At 43.3% G+C, this 15,325-nt stretch overlaps 1 protein-coding gene and 1 non-coding gene across 18 annotated transcripts in view; one reads left to right on the plus strand and one right to left on the minus strand.

Moving 5' to 3' along the window:
* Syne1 (spectrin repeat containing nuclear envelope protein 1) overlaps positions 1-15,325 on the plus strand; it is a 477,641-nt gene that overhangs the window by 291,323 nt on the left and 170,993 nt on the right. For all 17 annotated transcript variants that reach the window (XM_052750933.1, XM_052750946.1, XM_052750935.1 and 14 more), the window contains 7 exons: positions 584-843; positions 2,918-3,083; positions 3,386-3,538; positions 7,041-7,193; positions 7,977-8,159; positions 9,284-9,421; positions 14,970-15,155. In XM_052750933.1, the coding sequence (XP_052606893.1) occupies positions 584-843; positions 2,918-3,083; positions 3,386-3,538; positions 7,041-7,193; positions 7,977-8,159; positions 9,284-9,421; positions 14,970-15,155 (1,239 nt within the window). The remainder of the gene's footprint in view (positions 1-583; positions 844-2,917; positions 3,084-3,385; positions 3,539-7,040; positions 7,194-7,976; positions 8,160-9,283; positions 9,422-14,969; positions 15,156-15,325) is intronic.
* Trnaa-agc (transfer RNA alanine (anticodon AGC)) lies at positions 13,743-13,815 on the minus strand. Its single transcript has one exon. It is a non-coding gene; the product is annotated as a tRNA-Ala (tRNA).

Below are 15,325 nucleotides of genomic sequence, written 5' to 3' on the forward strand. Positions count from 1 at the left end.
CTCTTGGGCATGTCTCACACATGCATGTGCACACATACTCATTAACAACCAATAAAACTTCAAAAATAAATACATAAATGAATTTTTAAAAAGAAAATTAAGCAATAACATTTTGAAAGGAAGACAAACCAGTGTAAGCCCCATTTGTTTTTAACCTATTTTTGGAAAAAGTCCAAAATATTTTTTTTCCTTTGTTGTAAAAATAAGAATCAAACTCATTCCTCAAATCCATATGTAATTTCTTCCACCCATCAGGGAAGGTTCAATGTTTTAGTCGTGTCTTCTTTGTGACTCCCACACACGCTCAGGTTAACTTTAAGAATGGATGTTTTGTGTGTTGGTCCATTTAAAGTTTCTCTGCCACATGTAGTCCGTGACTGCCTTGATAAGATTTGAGGATTAATAATTTAAACCCAGGGTGGGGGAGGTGGCCTTTCCTGTTAAAACTACCATGTCAGTTTTCATTTCTAAAAGTTGGAATTTATGTCGTCATGGTTAACAATGTCTAGTGTGGCCCTGACTGGACTTGCCATACTTTTTTCAATATAATTTTGAGCTTTATAAGATGTCTACTTGTCACTAGATTAAAGAAACCACCGAAATGATGGATCAGCTGCAAGGTAAATTACCTGGGAGTTCACCAGAAAAAACCTCAAAAGCGGAGCTCACGGCCCTCCTTGAATACCACGACACGTGTTTGCTGGAGCTGGAGCAGCAGCAGCTGGCCCTAGGCGTGCTACAACAGCGAGCGCTGAGCATGCTGCAAGACGGAGCCCTCCCCGGTGCGGGAGAAGAGGCGCCCATCCTGCAGGAAATCACTGCCATGCAGGATCAATGTCTCAAGTAATTACACCCCTGTTTTGCTCACTATTGCAACTGGCCTTGACTCAAAGGCACATCTGGGCTACTCAGGCATGGGGGTGCTCCATCATGCCAGCTGCAAAAGGTGGAGATCTATTCCTATCATTTCTGCTTCCAGGTTTTCTTAACTCTTCCTTTCTTTATTAGACAAGTACATATCTGATAATAGAAATATTAAACAACGATAAGAGTCAGTGGGGAGGCTGCCTCAGTTGGTCAAGTGCCCGCTGCTCGAGCATGATGGTAGCCCATACCTGTGTTCCCAACAACAGGGACAGAGAGATAGGCAGATCTCTGGGGCTAGGTGGCCAGGCAGTTTAGCCTACTCCATGAACACTAGGACACAGAGAGGCTGTCTGACAAACCCAGATGGATAGCTCCTGAGGAACTGCACCCAGGACGGACCTCTGACCTCTATGTACATGCACACGTACATGCATCTGCACATACATGTATACTCATACTCCCCCACATCTGCACACACACACACACACACACACACACACACACACACACACACACACACGAGAGGCGGGGATACACTGACAAGTCAAACAGACTCATTGTTTAACCTTCCTGCATTTTAAAGTACTGATAGAAGACCAAAGGACCAATTCAGGAAAGTATTGCAAAACATGCACCAAGTTGTTGCTTCTCTTGTCACAGTAACGAAATCACCTTAAGGAAGGAAGGTTCTGTTTTGCTTCATGGTCTGAGGGGATGCAGCCTGTCACAGGAGGGGAGGCGTGATGGATCATGAGGCGCCCCCCTCTCGATCCTCCCACCCCACCCCCCTACTCTCACTACATCCCAGTCAGGAAACAGATGGATTAATGGTTGTGCTCCGTTTGCTTCTCTTGTTTTCCTTTTCATTCAGCCTGGGACCCCAGCCTGTGGGGTAGTGCCATGCACGTTCAGGAGAGGGCATCCCCCTTCAGTTAAACACCTCTGGGAAGTTGCTGATAAGTGTGCTTTCCAGGTGACTCTATACCCAGGGAAGCTGACAATAAAGATTTACCACCACAAACACTGAGAGACTCGAGGCAGAGGTACCTCGCCTAGAGCAGATGGCAAAGCAGGTGTCTCCTGCAGCTGGAGACTGAGTGCGCTTGATTGACACTGGGGTGGAAACACATACACCAAGTTTAGAAATCCCTCGGGCGGTGGGAAAGAGGCTGAGCTATTCAATAGAGAACAAGTACATGGTGACACATGCTTATCATCCTAACCACCCACAGGATGAGGCAGGAGGGTCATGAGTTTGAGGTCAGCCTGGCTATTAGTAAGTCCCAGGTTAGACATGGGCCTCTAGCAACTGAGCATTATTTAAAATGTTGATTTGATAAAGCTTGATAACCCATTGGTGATATAAGGGGATAGGAGCAAGAATGATACAGAAATCTAGGCAATTAATCCCATTCCTTGGTAGTGACTCTAGGAGAAAGTTCATCTTGATGACCTAGAACTGACCTGATTCACTTCTTGGACCACTGGACAAATGTCTTTAGATAATTTTATTCCTTTATTAAGTAATGTTACCTCATACAAATATATATTCTGACCTCTCTCAGTTATTAATGGTGTTAGGGTAATCTGATACTATGTATTGAAAAGCCTTTTGTCCCATTAATTCAAATCATGACATTGACATTAACCACGGTGACATGTCTAAAGCCACACACATATCCAATGGCACATGACTTTCAAATGGTGAGGATACTGTACCATTTGAGCAGATCTGAAAGATGAAGCAAAGGATCTGTCTATCTCTAGGTTTTCTGCATAGGGAAATAAATAGCAACTTAGTGGCAGGGAACAAAGTCAACTCTCAAATTTCCAGGGATCAATTATTCACCCCAGTGACGCAACTTCTTCTGTTATACTTGAACTGAACCCTGGTGTCACTAAACAATATCTGACAGAACCAGAAGTAACATTACCTGCCACAAACATACTAGGTTTCCCCCTTTCTATGTCCGTTATAAAATTGTGTCACGCCCAGGAGAGTTCCTTGTGCTTCAGATCCACTTGTGCTTTCTCCCTCTGGTTTTTAAAGCATGCAAGACAAAGTGAAGAGTCATGGCAAACTGGTGAAGCAGGAGCTCCAGGAGCGAGAAGCCGTGGAGACGCAAATCAACTCTGTGAAGTCTTGGGTTCAAGAAACAAAGGAATACTTAGGGAATCCGACAATAGAGATAGACACACAATTGGAAGAACTGAAGGTATGAAAGTCTCCTCGCTTTCTTTGCCCATCATGTCAATATGTGGCCTTTTTCTTGCTTACTCTTGTGCATAGTTAACGAATTGTTAATTAGAATTTTTAGGCATGTATTATATAGGTATGTCGTATTCCTTCTTGAGATTAGCTGCCTGATCAAAAGGGACATGCTGAAGCTCATCCCCCTCCTAAGATGATTCTCTAATTTCATACCTGATGAAAAACAGACAGCTTTATCTCTAGATCTGTAAAAAGTGTGTTCCTTATCAGGTACCTATTCTTTCTTGTTTTGCCATCTTTCCTCAGACCCTCCTAGCTGAAGCCACAAGTCACCGAGAGAGCATCGAGAAAATTGCAGAAGAACAGAAGAATAAGTACTTGGGTCTTTACACTATATTACCATCTGAAATCTCCCTCCAGCTAGCTGAAGCTGCTTTGGACCTAAAGATCCATGATCAGGTAAACTTACTGGGGGCGGGGAGCTTTCTGTTCTTCCCCAGGGTTAGTCCTGTAAGAGGGATTTTGGTTTGTACGATCGTATTTCCCAGGAAACCAAGGGAAAAAATTGACCACTATAAAACTATTAGCATTTGCTTGTAACTTATTCCCAGGCAAGGAACATATCAAATGACCATTGCTACAAACAGTGATGCTATAAAAATGTACTGTTTACTTTTCTCATCACTGTGACAGAAAACCCAACAGAAGCAAGTGAAGGAAGAAGGATTTGTTTGGACTCAGGAGGACATTCTGTCATGGTGGGGAAGGCATGGTAGGAATGTGTGATGGGGACTCATATTATTGGAGAACAGGAAGCAGAAATCTTGGGCTATGATAGAGCTGGCTATAAACTTCAAGTGCTATGGGCAGGAACCCACATCTTCCAGCTAAGCCCCATGTTCAAAAAGGACCACAGCATCCTCAAACGGCACCAACAACCCAATAACCGGGAACCTGGTGTTCAAGGCATAAACAAAGAAATAGAATCTATCTGCTTCTCCCACATGAGTAAAATAATATCTTAAAAAAGTAAGATATAACACGTTCCAACATTAATATTGAGTAACCAGAGTGTGCCTGTCACTCTTAACTGTGATTTTAGTCCGGTGAGATGTAAGGTGGGTGGGTGAAGATATTGAAGGAAGTGGACACTCATGGGAAGGAAACAACTAAGGCCAGGGACACAGTTGTCACTGGTGTGCGTGCTGAGGTCCACACCACTAGAGGAAGGGCTCCATTCTGCCCTGCCTCCCTAACAACCAACAGAAGGTGCACTATAATCAGAATTCAGGATTACAGACTTGAAAATTGTTTGAAACAAGAAATACATAGTCCCTTTGGGTGCGAAGACCAGGAGATTTGAGATCTTGCTCTCATAAAGAAGATTCACTATCATGTAAAAATCATGTTGTATGGCATCCAGGTGGAAGTGTAGTGGGTTTTTAGAATTGTCTTGGTGGCTGATTGCTAGAGACTTTGAAGTTCAATTATAGACCACTCTATGTGGCACTAAGAGTATACATACAGGGTTGCTAAAATGCTTTGTGGATCAGAAAACATAGAGCACAGAATTCATACATCTATGCTGCACTTTGGAATCTCCAGTGAAGGAGGCAGAGGGTTTGAAAATCATATCAGAATCCAGTTCTACTGCACCAGGATTTTGAGCTAAACAAAGACATACTGGTTTTTGTTGTTATTGTTTTGTTGTTTTGAATATTTAACTGGCCTATTAGACTTCTTGGACATTGGAAACTAGTTAAGGTCTTTAAAAAGTCATTTAGGGGGCTGGAGATATGGTTCTGCAGTTAAATGCACTTGCCACTCCTGCAGAGGACCTGAGTTTCATGCCCAGCACCCACGTCAGGTGACTCACAACCACCTGTAACTCCAGCTTCAGGGACTTTGGCACCCTCTTCTGGACCCCACTGGTACGTACACACACACACACACACACACACACACACACACACACACACACACACACACACACATTAAAATAAATCATTTTTTGAAAACGAAATTTAAATGTATTTGTCTCTGTTTACCTGTTGCTTGCTAGAGTTATTCTGTGCAATCTAGTTATTTTGGTATTCAAGTCAAAATGACGCAGGCCAGGGCGGTCCTGATGCAATGCTGCTTCTCTGAGAATTCGAAAGGCCTTTCTTATATATAAAGAAAAACATTTCTTTCTAGGACAGCCAGAACTGTTACACAGAGAAACGCTGTCTTAAAAAAACCAAAATAAATAAATAGAAGAAAAGAGACAAGCATGTGTAATTTATTTATTTATTTTAAGACAGGCTCCCTATTGTAACCCAGCCTGGCTTCAAATTCATGAGCTTGACCTTTCTGCCTCCGGCCCCTGAGTGCTGGGATTATTATAGGTGTGCATCACCATGCCCAGTTACATTTGTGCTCCTGCTTATTTTTTCCCCAGAATTATATTCTAAAAAAAAAAATACATGAAGTAAATGTTGCTATAAATCAAATCCAACCCATTGTAGTCTCTCTCTCTCTCTCTCTCTCTCTCTCTCTCTCTCTCTCTCTCTCTCTCTCTCTCTCTCTGTGTGTGTGTGTGTGTGTGTGTGTGTTGCTAGGGACTAAACCCACGGCCTCACACATGCAGCTGGCCAAGTACTCTGGCACCAAGCCACACTCTTCAGTCGTCCTTCGTCACCTGTTTTCTGACCATATTCGCTCCCTGCTTTGGTGGTATGTGGTAGGAATACAACAGCAAGTTAAGGGAAAGTTGCCAACTCACTATCGGACACTTCAAAAGGGTGCTGAAAAAGCAATCCACATGCCTCCAACCATTTGTGGGTAGGTTTCTATTTCATGAAGAAAAAAAAAGGGGCTGGAGAGATGGCTCAGCAGTTGTGAGCACTGGCTGCTCTTCCAGGGGACCAGGGTTCAATTCCCAGCACCCACATGGCAGCTCACAACCGTCTGTAACTCCAAGACCCAACACCTGCACACATGTAGGCAAAACACCCATGTACACAAAACAAAAATAAATAAATTTAAAAAAAAAAGAAGAAAAAAATCTTAGGCGATGACAAGATGGCTCAGATGGGAAAGACACGTACTGCCAAGCCTGATGACCTGAGTGTGGTCCCCAGAACTCCCACGGTGGAAGGACTCCCAAGAGTCAGTACCCTGGCCTTCACATGTGTGCTGTTTTACACACACACACACACACACACACACACACACACACACACACACACACAGTAAAAAGGAGAGAAAAGCTATGAAGAGTCTGTATCACAGACACAAGTCAGTGAGTAGACAAGCTAGAGTCAGCTGCCTACAGAGCAACGCTAACTGGCATCTGTAAATATTTAATGAATGACTCAGGGAACAGACATTGATTTTTTTTTCTTGTTGGAACAGCAGAAAGAGCATAGTACATGCACACAGCTACTGAGAGTAAATCAGCCCTGAAGCCTTAGGGGCTTGGACCTGCTTCCTCTAGAGATTTTAAAAATATTTATTTATTTCTATGTGTGTGCATATTCACATGCATATGTGTGCCTGTGCACACACAGAGGCCAGCAGGAAGCATCCAGTGTCCTCCTTTATCATGCTCCACCTACCCTTTTGAGGCAGGGTCTCTTCCCGAGCTCAGGGATACTGTTTACTCATCGAGGTTAGAAGTCAGCACCCTCAGCAATCCTCCTGTCCCTGTTCCCTGTGGAACTGGGGTCACAGACAGGTACAGAACACTCAGCTTGTTACCTGGATTCTGAGATCCAAATCTGGTCCTCACAATTGCTCAAGTACTTTTAAACCTTGAGCGGTCTCTGCAACCCCTCATACCTACTTTCATGAAGTCCATCAGTGTCAAGCAGCACACTGTCCACTTAAAATGTGACTCATCAACAGCATTTGAGAATTTTAATAGCTCTTCTCTGATTTCAACAATGATGGGTTTTGATGTTCCCACTTGTTCTTGTAGATCCAAGAGAAGGTACAGGAAATTGAGCAGGGCAAGGCCACGAGCCAGGAGTTTGGTCGGCAGATCCAGAAGGTGGCCAAAGATCTCACCACCATTCTAACAAAGTTGAAAGCCAAAACCGACAATCTTGCTCAAGCTAAGACTGACCAGAAGGTAAGGGGGCGGGGCAGAGGACAAAGGGGTACAGAAGATAAGGAGGAGGGGCCAGAAGGTAAGGAGGAGGGGCCAGAAGGTAAGGAGGAGGGGCCAGAAGGTAAGAAGAAGGGCCCAGAAGGTAAGGAGGATGGGCCAGAAGGTAAGGAGGAGGGGCCAGAAGGTAAGGAGGAGGGGCTAAAAGGTAAGGAGGAGGGCCCAGAAGGTAAGGAGACGGGGAAATGGAAAGGCAAGGGGTGCTGCTGGCTGCTGGCTAAATTGCTTTGCTCTATTAGTGCTACCCGGTTATAGAGAGTTCTTAACAAACCACCAAAACCCAGTGGGAAAAGGAGACAGTTAAGACACTATATAAATGTAATAATAACACCAGTCCATTTGTGTAATTTATCATTGTAATAGATAAATAGATATACATATACATACGTGTAATAGGAGAGCAAAAGATTCATAGTGGTCTAGAAGTCCAAATTTATAAATTCCAAGGCGAATCAGTCACATCTTGTGTTTGCACCCTGTTGATGAGCTAAACAGCTCAAATCCACTGGGTGGGGCAGAAGGCAAAAGCAGTCCTCTCCCAGGAAAACAGATATGAGGCTCACAACACACCCCACTCTGCTGCTCCCACCCAAGAGATGCAAACAGCTAAACCATAGTAGCGTGATTATTTATAATTCTCACCTTTCCCACAAACCACCTGAAATACAATCCTTCCGATCTTAGGAAAGCCTGGGAAATGTATTATTTTCTGTAATTGCTTGCTCTTTCGTGTTGATGACCACATAGATGCTGGGAGAAGAATTAGATGGCTGTAATTCAAAGTTAATGGAATTGGATGCTGCTGTACAGACATTCTCAGAACAGCACGGTCAGCTGGGCAAGCCATTGGCCAAGAAGATAGGAAAGCTGATGGAACTCCACCAGCAAACCATCAGGCAGGCTGAGAGCCGGTTATCCAAACTCCACCAGGTATGGGCCCCAGGCTAGTAACCAAAATGCTTTAAGGTGGACACTATCACCATTTCCCTTTTGAAAAATAAATAAAAAGACATTACTAGAGATGATGTAAGAAGTTTACTGTGGTTTATTTTCTACAGTGTTTCTGTGATTTATATATAAACCTACATTTGTTTCGTAACCAACTATATTATACTTTGACAAAGTTTCACATGAATAGACTTGGCTGTATGTACTTTGTAAACTGGAGATGTAATGGTACAAAGAATAACCATCCACTAATGAGTTTTATAAAAATCAGTTATAAAAATTAGGACAGATTTAAATACTTTAAAGTTACATACATTCCCATATATACATCATCTTAAATTTTTAGTTGTACATTGGCCTTTGAAAATCTACTAAGCATTAATCTTACAATCAGGTTAAAGTTAAAATGAGTAGTTCAGCTTTTTCTTAATTTTTTTTTTCACGTAGCCTAAGCTGGCCTCAACATCACTCAATATAGCCAACGAGGACCTTGATCTCCTGATCCTCCTGCCTCTGCCTCCCAGACTGGGACAACAGGCACTGTACTTAACTATTGCTCCCAGCTTAGGAATTGGTGAGTGTGAATTATAGTGTTGAGATTCTGCAAGATGCAGTCCCTGCTAGCCTCCTCCTTTACTCAATGGAATGTAGAAAGAGGATAGAAAGAAAAGAAAAAGAATAAGATGAGAATGAAGAGTGAGGAAAAGGGAAATAACTCAAGCACACTATGAACTTGGATTTTTACCCTAAAGACACTGGAAAACCTTTGAAAGATTTTCCATAGGCAGGTGACTTTCCATGATCCCTTTATTTTTTTTTCTTTTTTGGATTTTAGAGACAGGGTTTCTCTGTGTAGCTTTGCGCCTTTCCTGGATCTCGCTCTGTAGACCGGGCTGGCCTTGAACTCACAGAGATCCACCTGCCTCTGCCTCCCAAGTGCTGGGATTAAAGGCATGCACCACCACCACCCGGCCCCCAGGATCCCTTTCAATATCATAGATATAACTACACCCTCTGAGATGGTTGTATCCAAAGACACAGAGTAGGGCTGAATTTCCCACTCACTGATAGGATTTACGTTCATCTGAACGTTAATGACTTTTCAGGCGTCATCACACTTAGAAGAATACAATGAAATGCTTGAGTCCATTCTGAAGTGGATTGAGAAAGCTAAAGTCTTGGTGCATGGAAGCATCGCATGGAATTCTGCAAGCCAACTCCGAGAACAGTACATCTTACACCAGGTAATTTCAGAAAAGGGAAAAAAAAAAAGTTAACAAAGAATGAAAAGAAACAGTTCACTTGACTGATCAGACTGACCCAAAATGTAAATGGCCATAGTGTAAAATGATTGTAAGTGCCACCTAAAAAGAATGTATCGGGGTCAAAGGTGGTTGCCACCAAGTCTAATGACTTGAGTTTGATCCCCAGGTCCTACCTACATGGTGGTAGGAGAGAACTGACTCCTGAAGGTTGTCCTCTGACCGCTCTGTGTGCACTTGACATTCACCCTCCCAGTGTAATTTTAAAAACAGTATTTAAACAACCAAACAACCAGTTGCTCTTCTGGTTTGACCACAAGTAGCTAAGGGTGAGAGTTCACGAGACTGTACATAAATACAAATCCTCTAGTTTCTTTCCACCACCCTTTCCCAGAGCCTGAAAACAGCCAGCCCCATGCCGTGGTCCCTGTGTTTTTGTGTTGTAGTTGCTGTTGTAGAACCTTCTTTGGGATGGACAGTTACATGCAGGAAATTCTTTCACATGAAAAGATACAGGGGCATGTGGAGAAATGATAGGCGTCACATCCGGAAGGAGAGAAAGCCCAAACTCTATCAACCGGTACTGTGTGCCTTGGAACAAAATACTGTCTCCCAATTATGCCTCCTCACCTGTAATACAGGGATGCCAATAATATCCCTGTGTCAGTCAGCTGTGAGCAGACACCCAGCATTTACCTGGCACACGCTGGTGCTCCAGGCAGGTTCTCATACCTGGTTCCTTTCAGCTGCAGCCAGGGCTGAGTCATGTGGCTTACTCACGAGGTCAGAGCAGCTGAGAACAGACCCTCTATCCACACCCCAGAGGATACATGACTTCATTTCCTCTGACCTTAGGAGACAAAAATGTTCCTTTTCTTTTGGTCATACTCTCTGGAAATTACTTCATCCTTTTAGTAAGTTACGATTGAATTAAATGCATATTTCTAACAGGACTTGCCACAAAATGCAGGCTGGTTTTCATTTAGGTTACATGGTTAAATTTTTCCTATTTACAAAGGGAAAGTAGATTTCCTTTTTTCCTTCGACCTGATACGGTTCTGGGTTCTGGATATTTTTTCCTCCTGGAATGTTTCCACGGCTCAAATTCCCGCCCCTATCTCTCATTTCCCTACTCAGTGCACTCCTCCAAGATACAGACAAGTATCTTTCAGACAGCTTTGGTCATCTACTGTGAGATATGCTTAGATGCTGGCAGACTAGACTAATGCTACAAATTAGCTGGTGAACAAAGGAAATATAACCGACTTCTAGAAATCTAAAGATGCAGATTTAAGAACAGAAAAGATAATGGAAATTTTAACGTTTAATGACAAGATAACACTGCTTTTTTTTTTTTTACATCCCCACCCCCCCACCCCAGACAGGGTTTCTCTGTGTTAGCCTCCAGCTGTCCTAGAACTCTCTCTGTAGACCAGGCTGGACTCAAATGCAGAGATCCACCTGCCTCTGCTTTCCAAGTGCCAAAATTAAGGTGTGTGCCACCACTGTCCGGCTGCTATATTTTTAACAATGCCAGTAATTCAGTAAAATCATTTGAAGAGCAATTACCTTTATATATGGCGATGATCAAAGATGGCATGGCTCAGACCTATTGATTTCAATTCCTGGATTCCTTACGTGAGGCTTTAATCCAAAATGTTGAAAATATTTAATGTGATATCAAGGACTGTAGTGGGATTTTCTTATCCATTTGTGTATGTGAGAGAGGAAGAGGCTTCAGGCACACATACATGTACTGATCAGGATACAATTTCTATCAGTCGCTTCCATCTTCCCACTGTGGGATCCCGTCACTAGACTCACATCATCAGGCCTGTGCAGCAAGGATTTTGACCTTCTAAGCCATCTTGATGACCCTGGAGTGGACTTTTAAAGGAAATTCAAATGTCAAATAGTGCTTTTGTAAGATGTTTGCATATAGTGGAACATAATGCAGGGTTCAGAAGAAATCATGAAGATTTTTCATTGTAGTTTTTGCCTTTTGAGATGAAGTCTTGCTGTGTAGCCCTGGAACACCTGGAGTTTACTGTGTGGTTCAGCCTGGCTTTGAACTCACTGCAATCCTGAGTGTTAGAACTGTAGGCATAAACCACCATGCCTATCTGATGAGATTTTTTAAATTATTTGATTATTATTATATTATTATACAGGGTTAAACAAGTCTATTTTATGCATGTATATAATATATTTTGAGAATATTTCCCTATATCCCACTACCCTCCCTATTCTTTAAGATTTATTTATTTTCATTTTGTGTGTGTGTGTGTGTGTGTGTGTGTGTGTGTGTGTGTGTGTGTGTACCTGTATGTATATAAGAGGGTATGGATATGATCCCCTGGAAATGCAGTTACAGGCAGTTGTGAGCCACCATGTGAGTGCTGGGAAGAGAACCTGGGTCCTCTGCAAGAGCAGCAAGTGCCACTGAACTTCTCTGCCCCCGACCCTCCCAATTTTTACCCCTCCCCACCAGTCTCCATTGTTCCCAAGAGAGCTTTGGCTTTTCCCTTCATGGCATCTAAACATGCTTGATTTTGTGTACCTGTAAAGTCCAAGACCCACAAGTGAAAATGTGTGTTATTTGTCTTCCTGACTTAATTCACATGGTAAGATTTATTTCCAGTGACATCCATTTTCCTACAAACGATGTAGCTTCATCCTTCTTTACAATTAAAAACAAAACTGAAGTAGTTTTTTAACAGTTCCCAAGCTAATTCATTCCTTTTTTGCCTAACAAACAATTATGCAATACTTTCCTCATCTAGAAATTTTTAACAAGCATTTGGAATGGAAGGGATACTTCCCTGTCCCTTGTCCCCACAGAGGCGACCAGTTAAAAAAGGGGCAGAAGCTGGGCAGTGGTGGCACACACCTTTAATCCCAGCACTCAGGAGGCAGAGGCAGGCAGATCTTTGTGAGTCTACAGAGTGAATTCCAGGACAGCCAGGGCTACACAGAGAAACTTTGTCTCGAAAAATGGAAAAAAAAAAAAAGCGTGGGGTAGGGACAGAGAGAGAAACAGTTAGAATATGTAAGTGCAGAGAGGGAAGACTCCAGGTACCGGGAACCTTGGGAATCATAGCCGCCTGACTGAAGAGGAAGGCCAAGGAAGGCTTCTTTGGAGCAGGTGACACTGAACAAGTCCGAGCCCCGGCTGCCTGCTCCTGTCTCACGTTTCCTGTGAAGCACATTGTCCTGTGGAAGTACCAACAGCTAGACAGAAGAATGCCTTTGGTGCCCTGGAACACTTGAAAGAACCAGAAGTTATAAGAACAACTGATAAGAAGGGTGGATGGAAGTCTTCAGAAACCTGGCCTTTAAGTCATAAGCACCCTGAAGCCATTGACAATACTCTCTCCCTGCAGATGTATAGTCCAGGATTTGGTTTCAGAAAGCCAGTGCAGCAGTGGAAAGCAGATTGCTGGTGTGAGGGAGCAGAGGAGTGAGCTTCTACACTTCAGCAGCAAGTACAGGCCTCTCTTTGAAGATGGGGAGACAGAGATACCGGAGAGAGAGCAAAGCCTGAATTAGACATCCTAGGCGTGATTGACGTTAGTGTTCGTGACATGGCAACTGGGCGGATTAACTGCATCCTAGACCAAAGAAAGCAACCTTAGGCCACCTGGATTGTCTACTCAGAAGCCCAGGAGGGAACTCATGTTAGAGAGTCCTCAGGTGTTTCCATTAGAGGGCAAAGCTGCCTGGGTTCACCCCTTCCTCGTCCCCCTGAAACAAATGCAGTGTAAAAAATCCACTTGTTCTAGTATCAGATGGAAAAGAGATATAAGGAGGTACCTTGTGCTCTTAGCTAACTAAAAAAATGCCCAGATGTACTAGCAATTATTTCTTAGAATTCTCCTTTCAGGCATGTACAGCCTTCAGCCCACAGTCTACATGCATCCCAGGATAACCACGAATGTTCCTCAACATACTTGTCAATGACAGCATTGTGTCACAGTGTTAAAAGTTTGGACATCCCTGCCTAGGACGTGATATAACGGGATACTTTATTTTTCTTATATTTATATGTAATATATTCATTGTGGAAGGAAAAATGCTTCTTTTATCTGAAAATAATCTAAGTAGAGTAATGCACCCCTGTTTCTTCTACTCATCATACGTCTCCCCAACTGCACATGCTGTGTTTCCCCACTTTTGTGCCCTACATGGGCTGTCCCGTCAGTATGAAGTATCTTTCCCTTCCTCCTTGTTTTAGTTAGAGTTTTATTGCTGTGAAGAGACACCATGAACACGGCAATTCTTAATTTTTTTTTTTTTTTTTTTTTTTGGAGCTGAGGATCGAACCCAGGGCCTTGTGCTTGCTAGGCAAGCGCTCTACCACTGAGCTAAATCCCCAACCCCAGGCAATTCTTATAAAGGAAAATATTTCATTGGGGCTGGTCTACCGTTCAGAGCCTTAGTCTGTTATAGTAATGACGGAAACATGGCAGTGTGCAAGCAGACATGGTACTAGAGAGGGAGCTAAGGGCCCTACATCTTGATCCACAGGCAGCAGAAGGAGACTGTGAGCCACGCCGGTCATAGCTTGAGCATAGGAGACCTCAAAGCCTGCCTCTGTGTTGACACACTTCTTCCAGCAAAGCCACACTTCCTAATAGTGCCACTACCCACGGGACAAGCATTCAAACACACGAGTCTATGAACGCCACACTCATTGAAACTACCACACTCCTTCCTCAGCTGTTAAAATGCAGACATCTTTCTTGACCACTATTGGACCCTCATCTCAACCTTCCAACAAGTTGTTCCACATTTGGTTCAAATTATCCCTTAATACGTGGCCACTCTTTCATTTTCTTTTTCATATTCAGATGCACGTCTGTCTTTGCGTGTTGACTGTTTGTATTGTAATATTATTGTTAGTCCCGGCAGGTGGTATAGACTGAGTGATGAGAGCTTCTCCTCCCTCAACATTGCGAATGGCTTCTTCCTCCTTGTCTTACTTGACACAAGTTCGAAAAGGTTTTCGTTTGCAATGCGCATGCTTCTTTTTGTTTCTGCTAGCACTCAGATCTTAGTAGTACAACACAAGAGCTAGAAAGTCCTTCTTTAGTGTAAATGTGGGGAAAGGCAGGCCCAGAGATGTGATCAAGACACACAGTGTGACCAAGCATCACAGCTGCAAGAATCCCCCTGCCTCATGGTTGCGGGGGGGGGGGGGGGGGGGGGGCCTGGGTGTGAGAAAGCATGAACCCTCAAGTCCCACACTCAATAACAAGTGGCCTTGGCAAGCTATTAAGATTCCTGCACTCAGCTTTGTTTTCTTTGCAATCAGGATAACAATGTACAGCCTGTAAGCAGATTCACAAGGGGGGAGATGGCCAAACACTGTGCCATGCTCATAAAAGCTCCCACAGCATCAAGGGTGAGCGTGGATTGCAGCTTAGTTCTCCTTGGCCCCTTCCTATTCTGCTGGCCTTTCCACTGCACTGTACATATCTGTATCCCCCATCACTGTATCAGTTTCACAAACATCAACACTTCACTCTAGACGCTGCTAGAAGAATCTGAAGAAATTGACAGTGACCTGGAAGCAATGGCTGAGAGAGTGCAATACCTTGCCAACGTGTACTGCACAGAAAAAATGTCACAGCAAGTGGCACAGTCAGGACGGGAGACTGAGGAGTTACGGCAGATGATCAGAGTTCGTTTGCAGAGTCTCCAAGATGCAGCTAAGGTAAAAAACAAAACAAAACAAAACAAAACAAAACAAAAAACTGGCATGCTGTCACGGGGAGAAAGTGTTCACTCATGGTGAGATAGTTTCTTGAGTATGGTGCCGTTCTTTAGCTATGACATTGAACTTCAAGTCAATGTATTAATGTTCAAGAGGGGTTTGTTCTCCAG

The sequence above is a fragment of the Peromyscus californicus genome, unplaced genomic scaffold (genome assembly GCF_007827085.1).
Source record: "Peromyscus californicus insignis strain IS unplaced genomic scaffold, ASM782708v3 Scaffold_22__1_contigs__length_63687245, whole genome shotgun sequence".
Taxonomy (NCBI): Eukaryota; Metazoa; Chordata; class Mammalia; order Rodentia; family Cricetidae; genus Peromyscus; species Peromyscus californicus.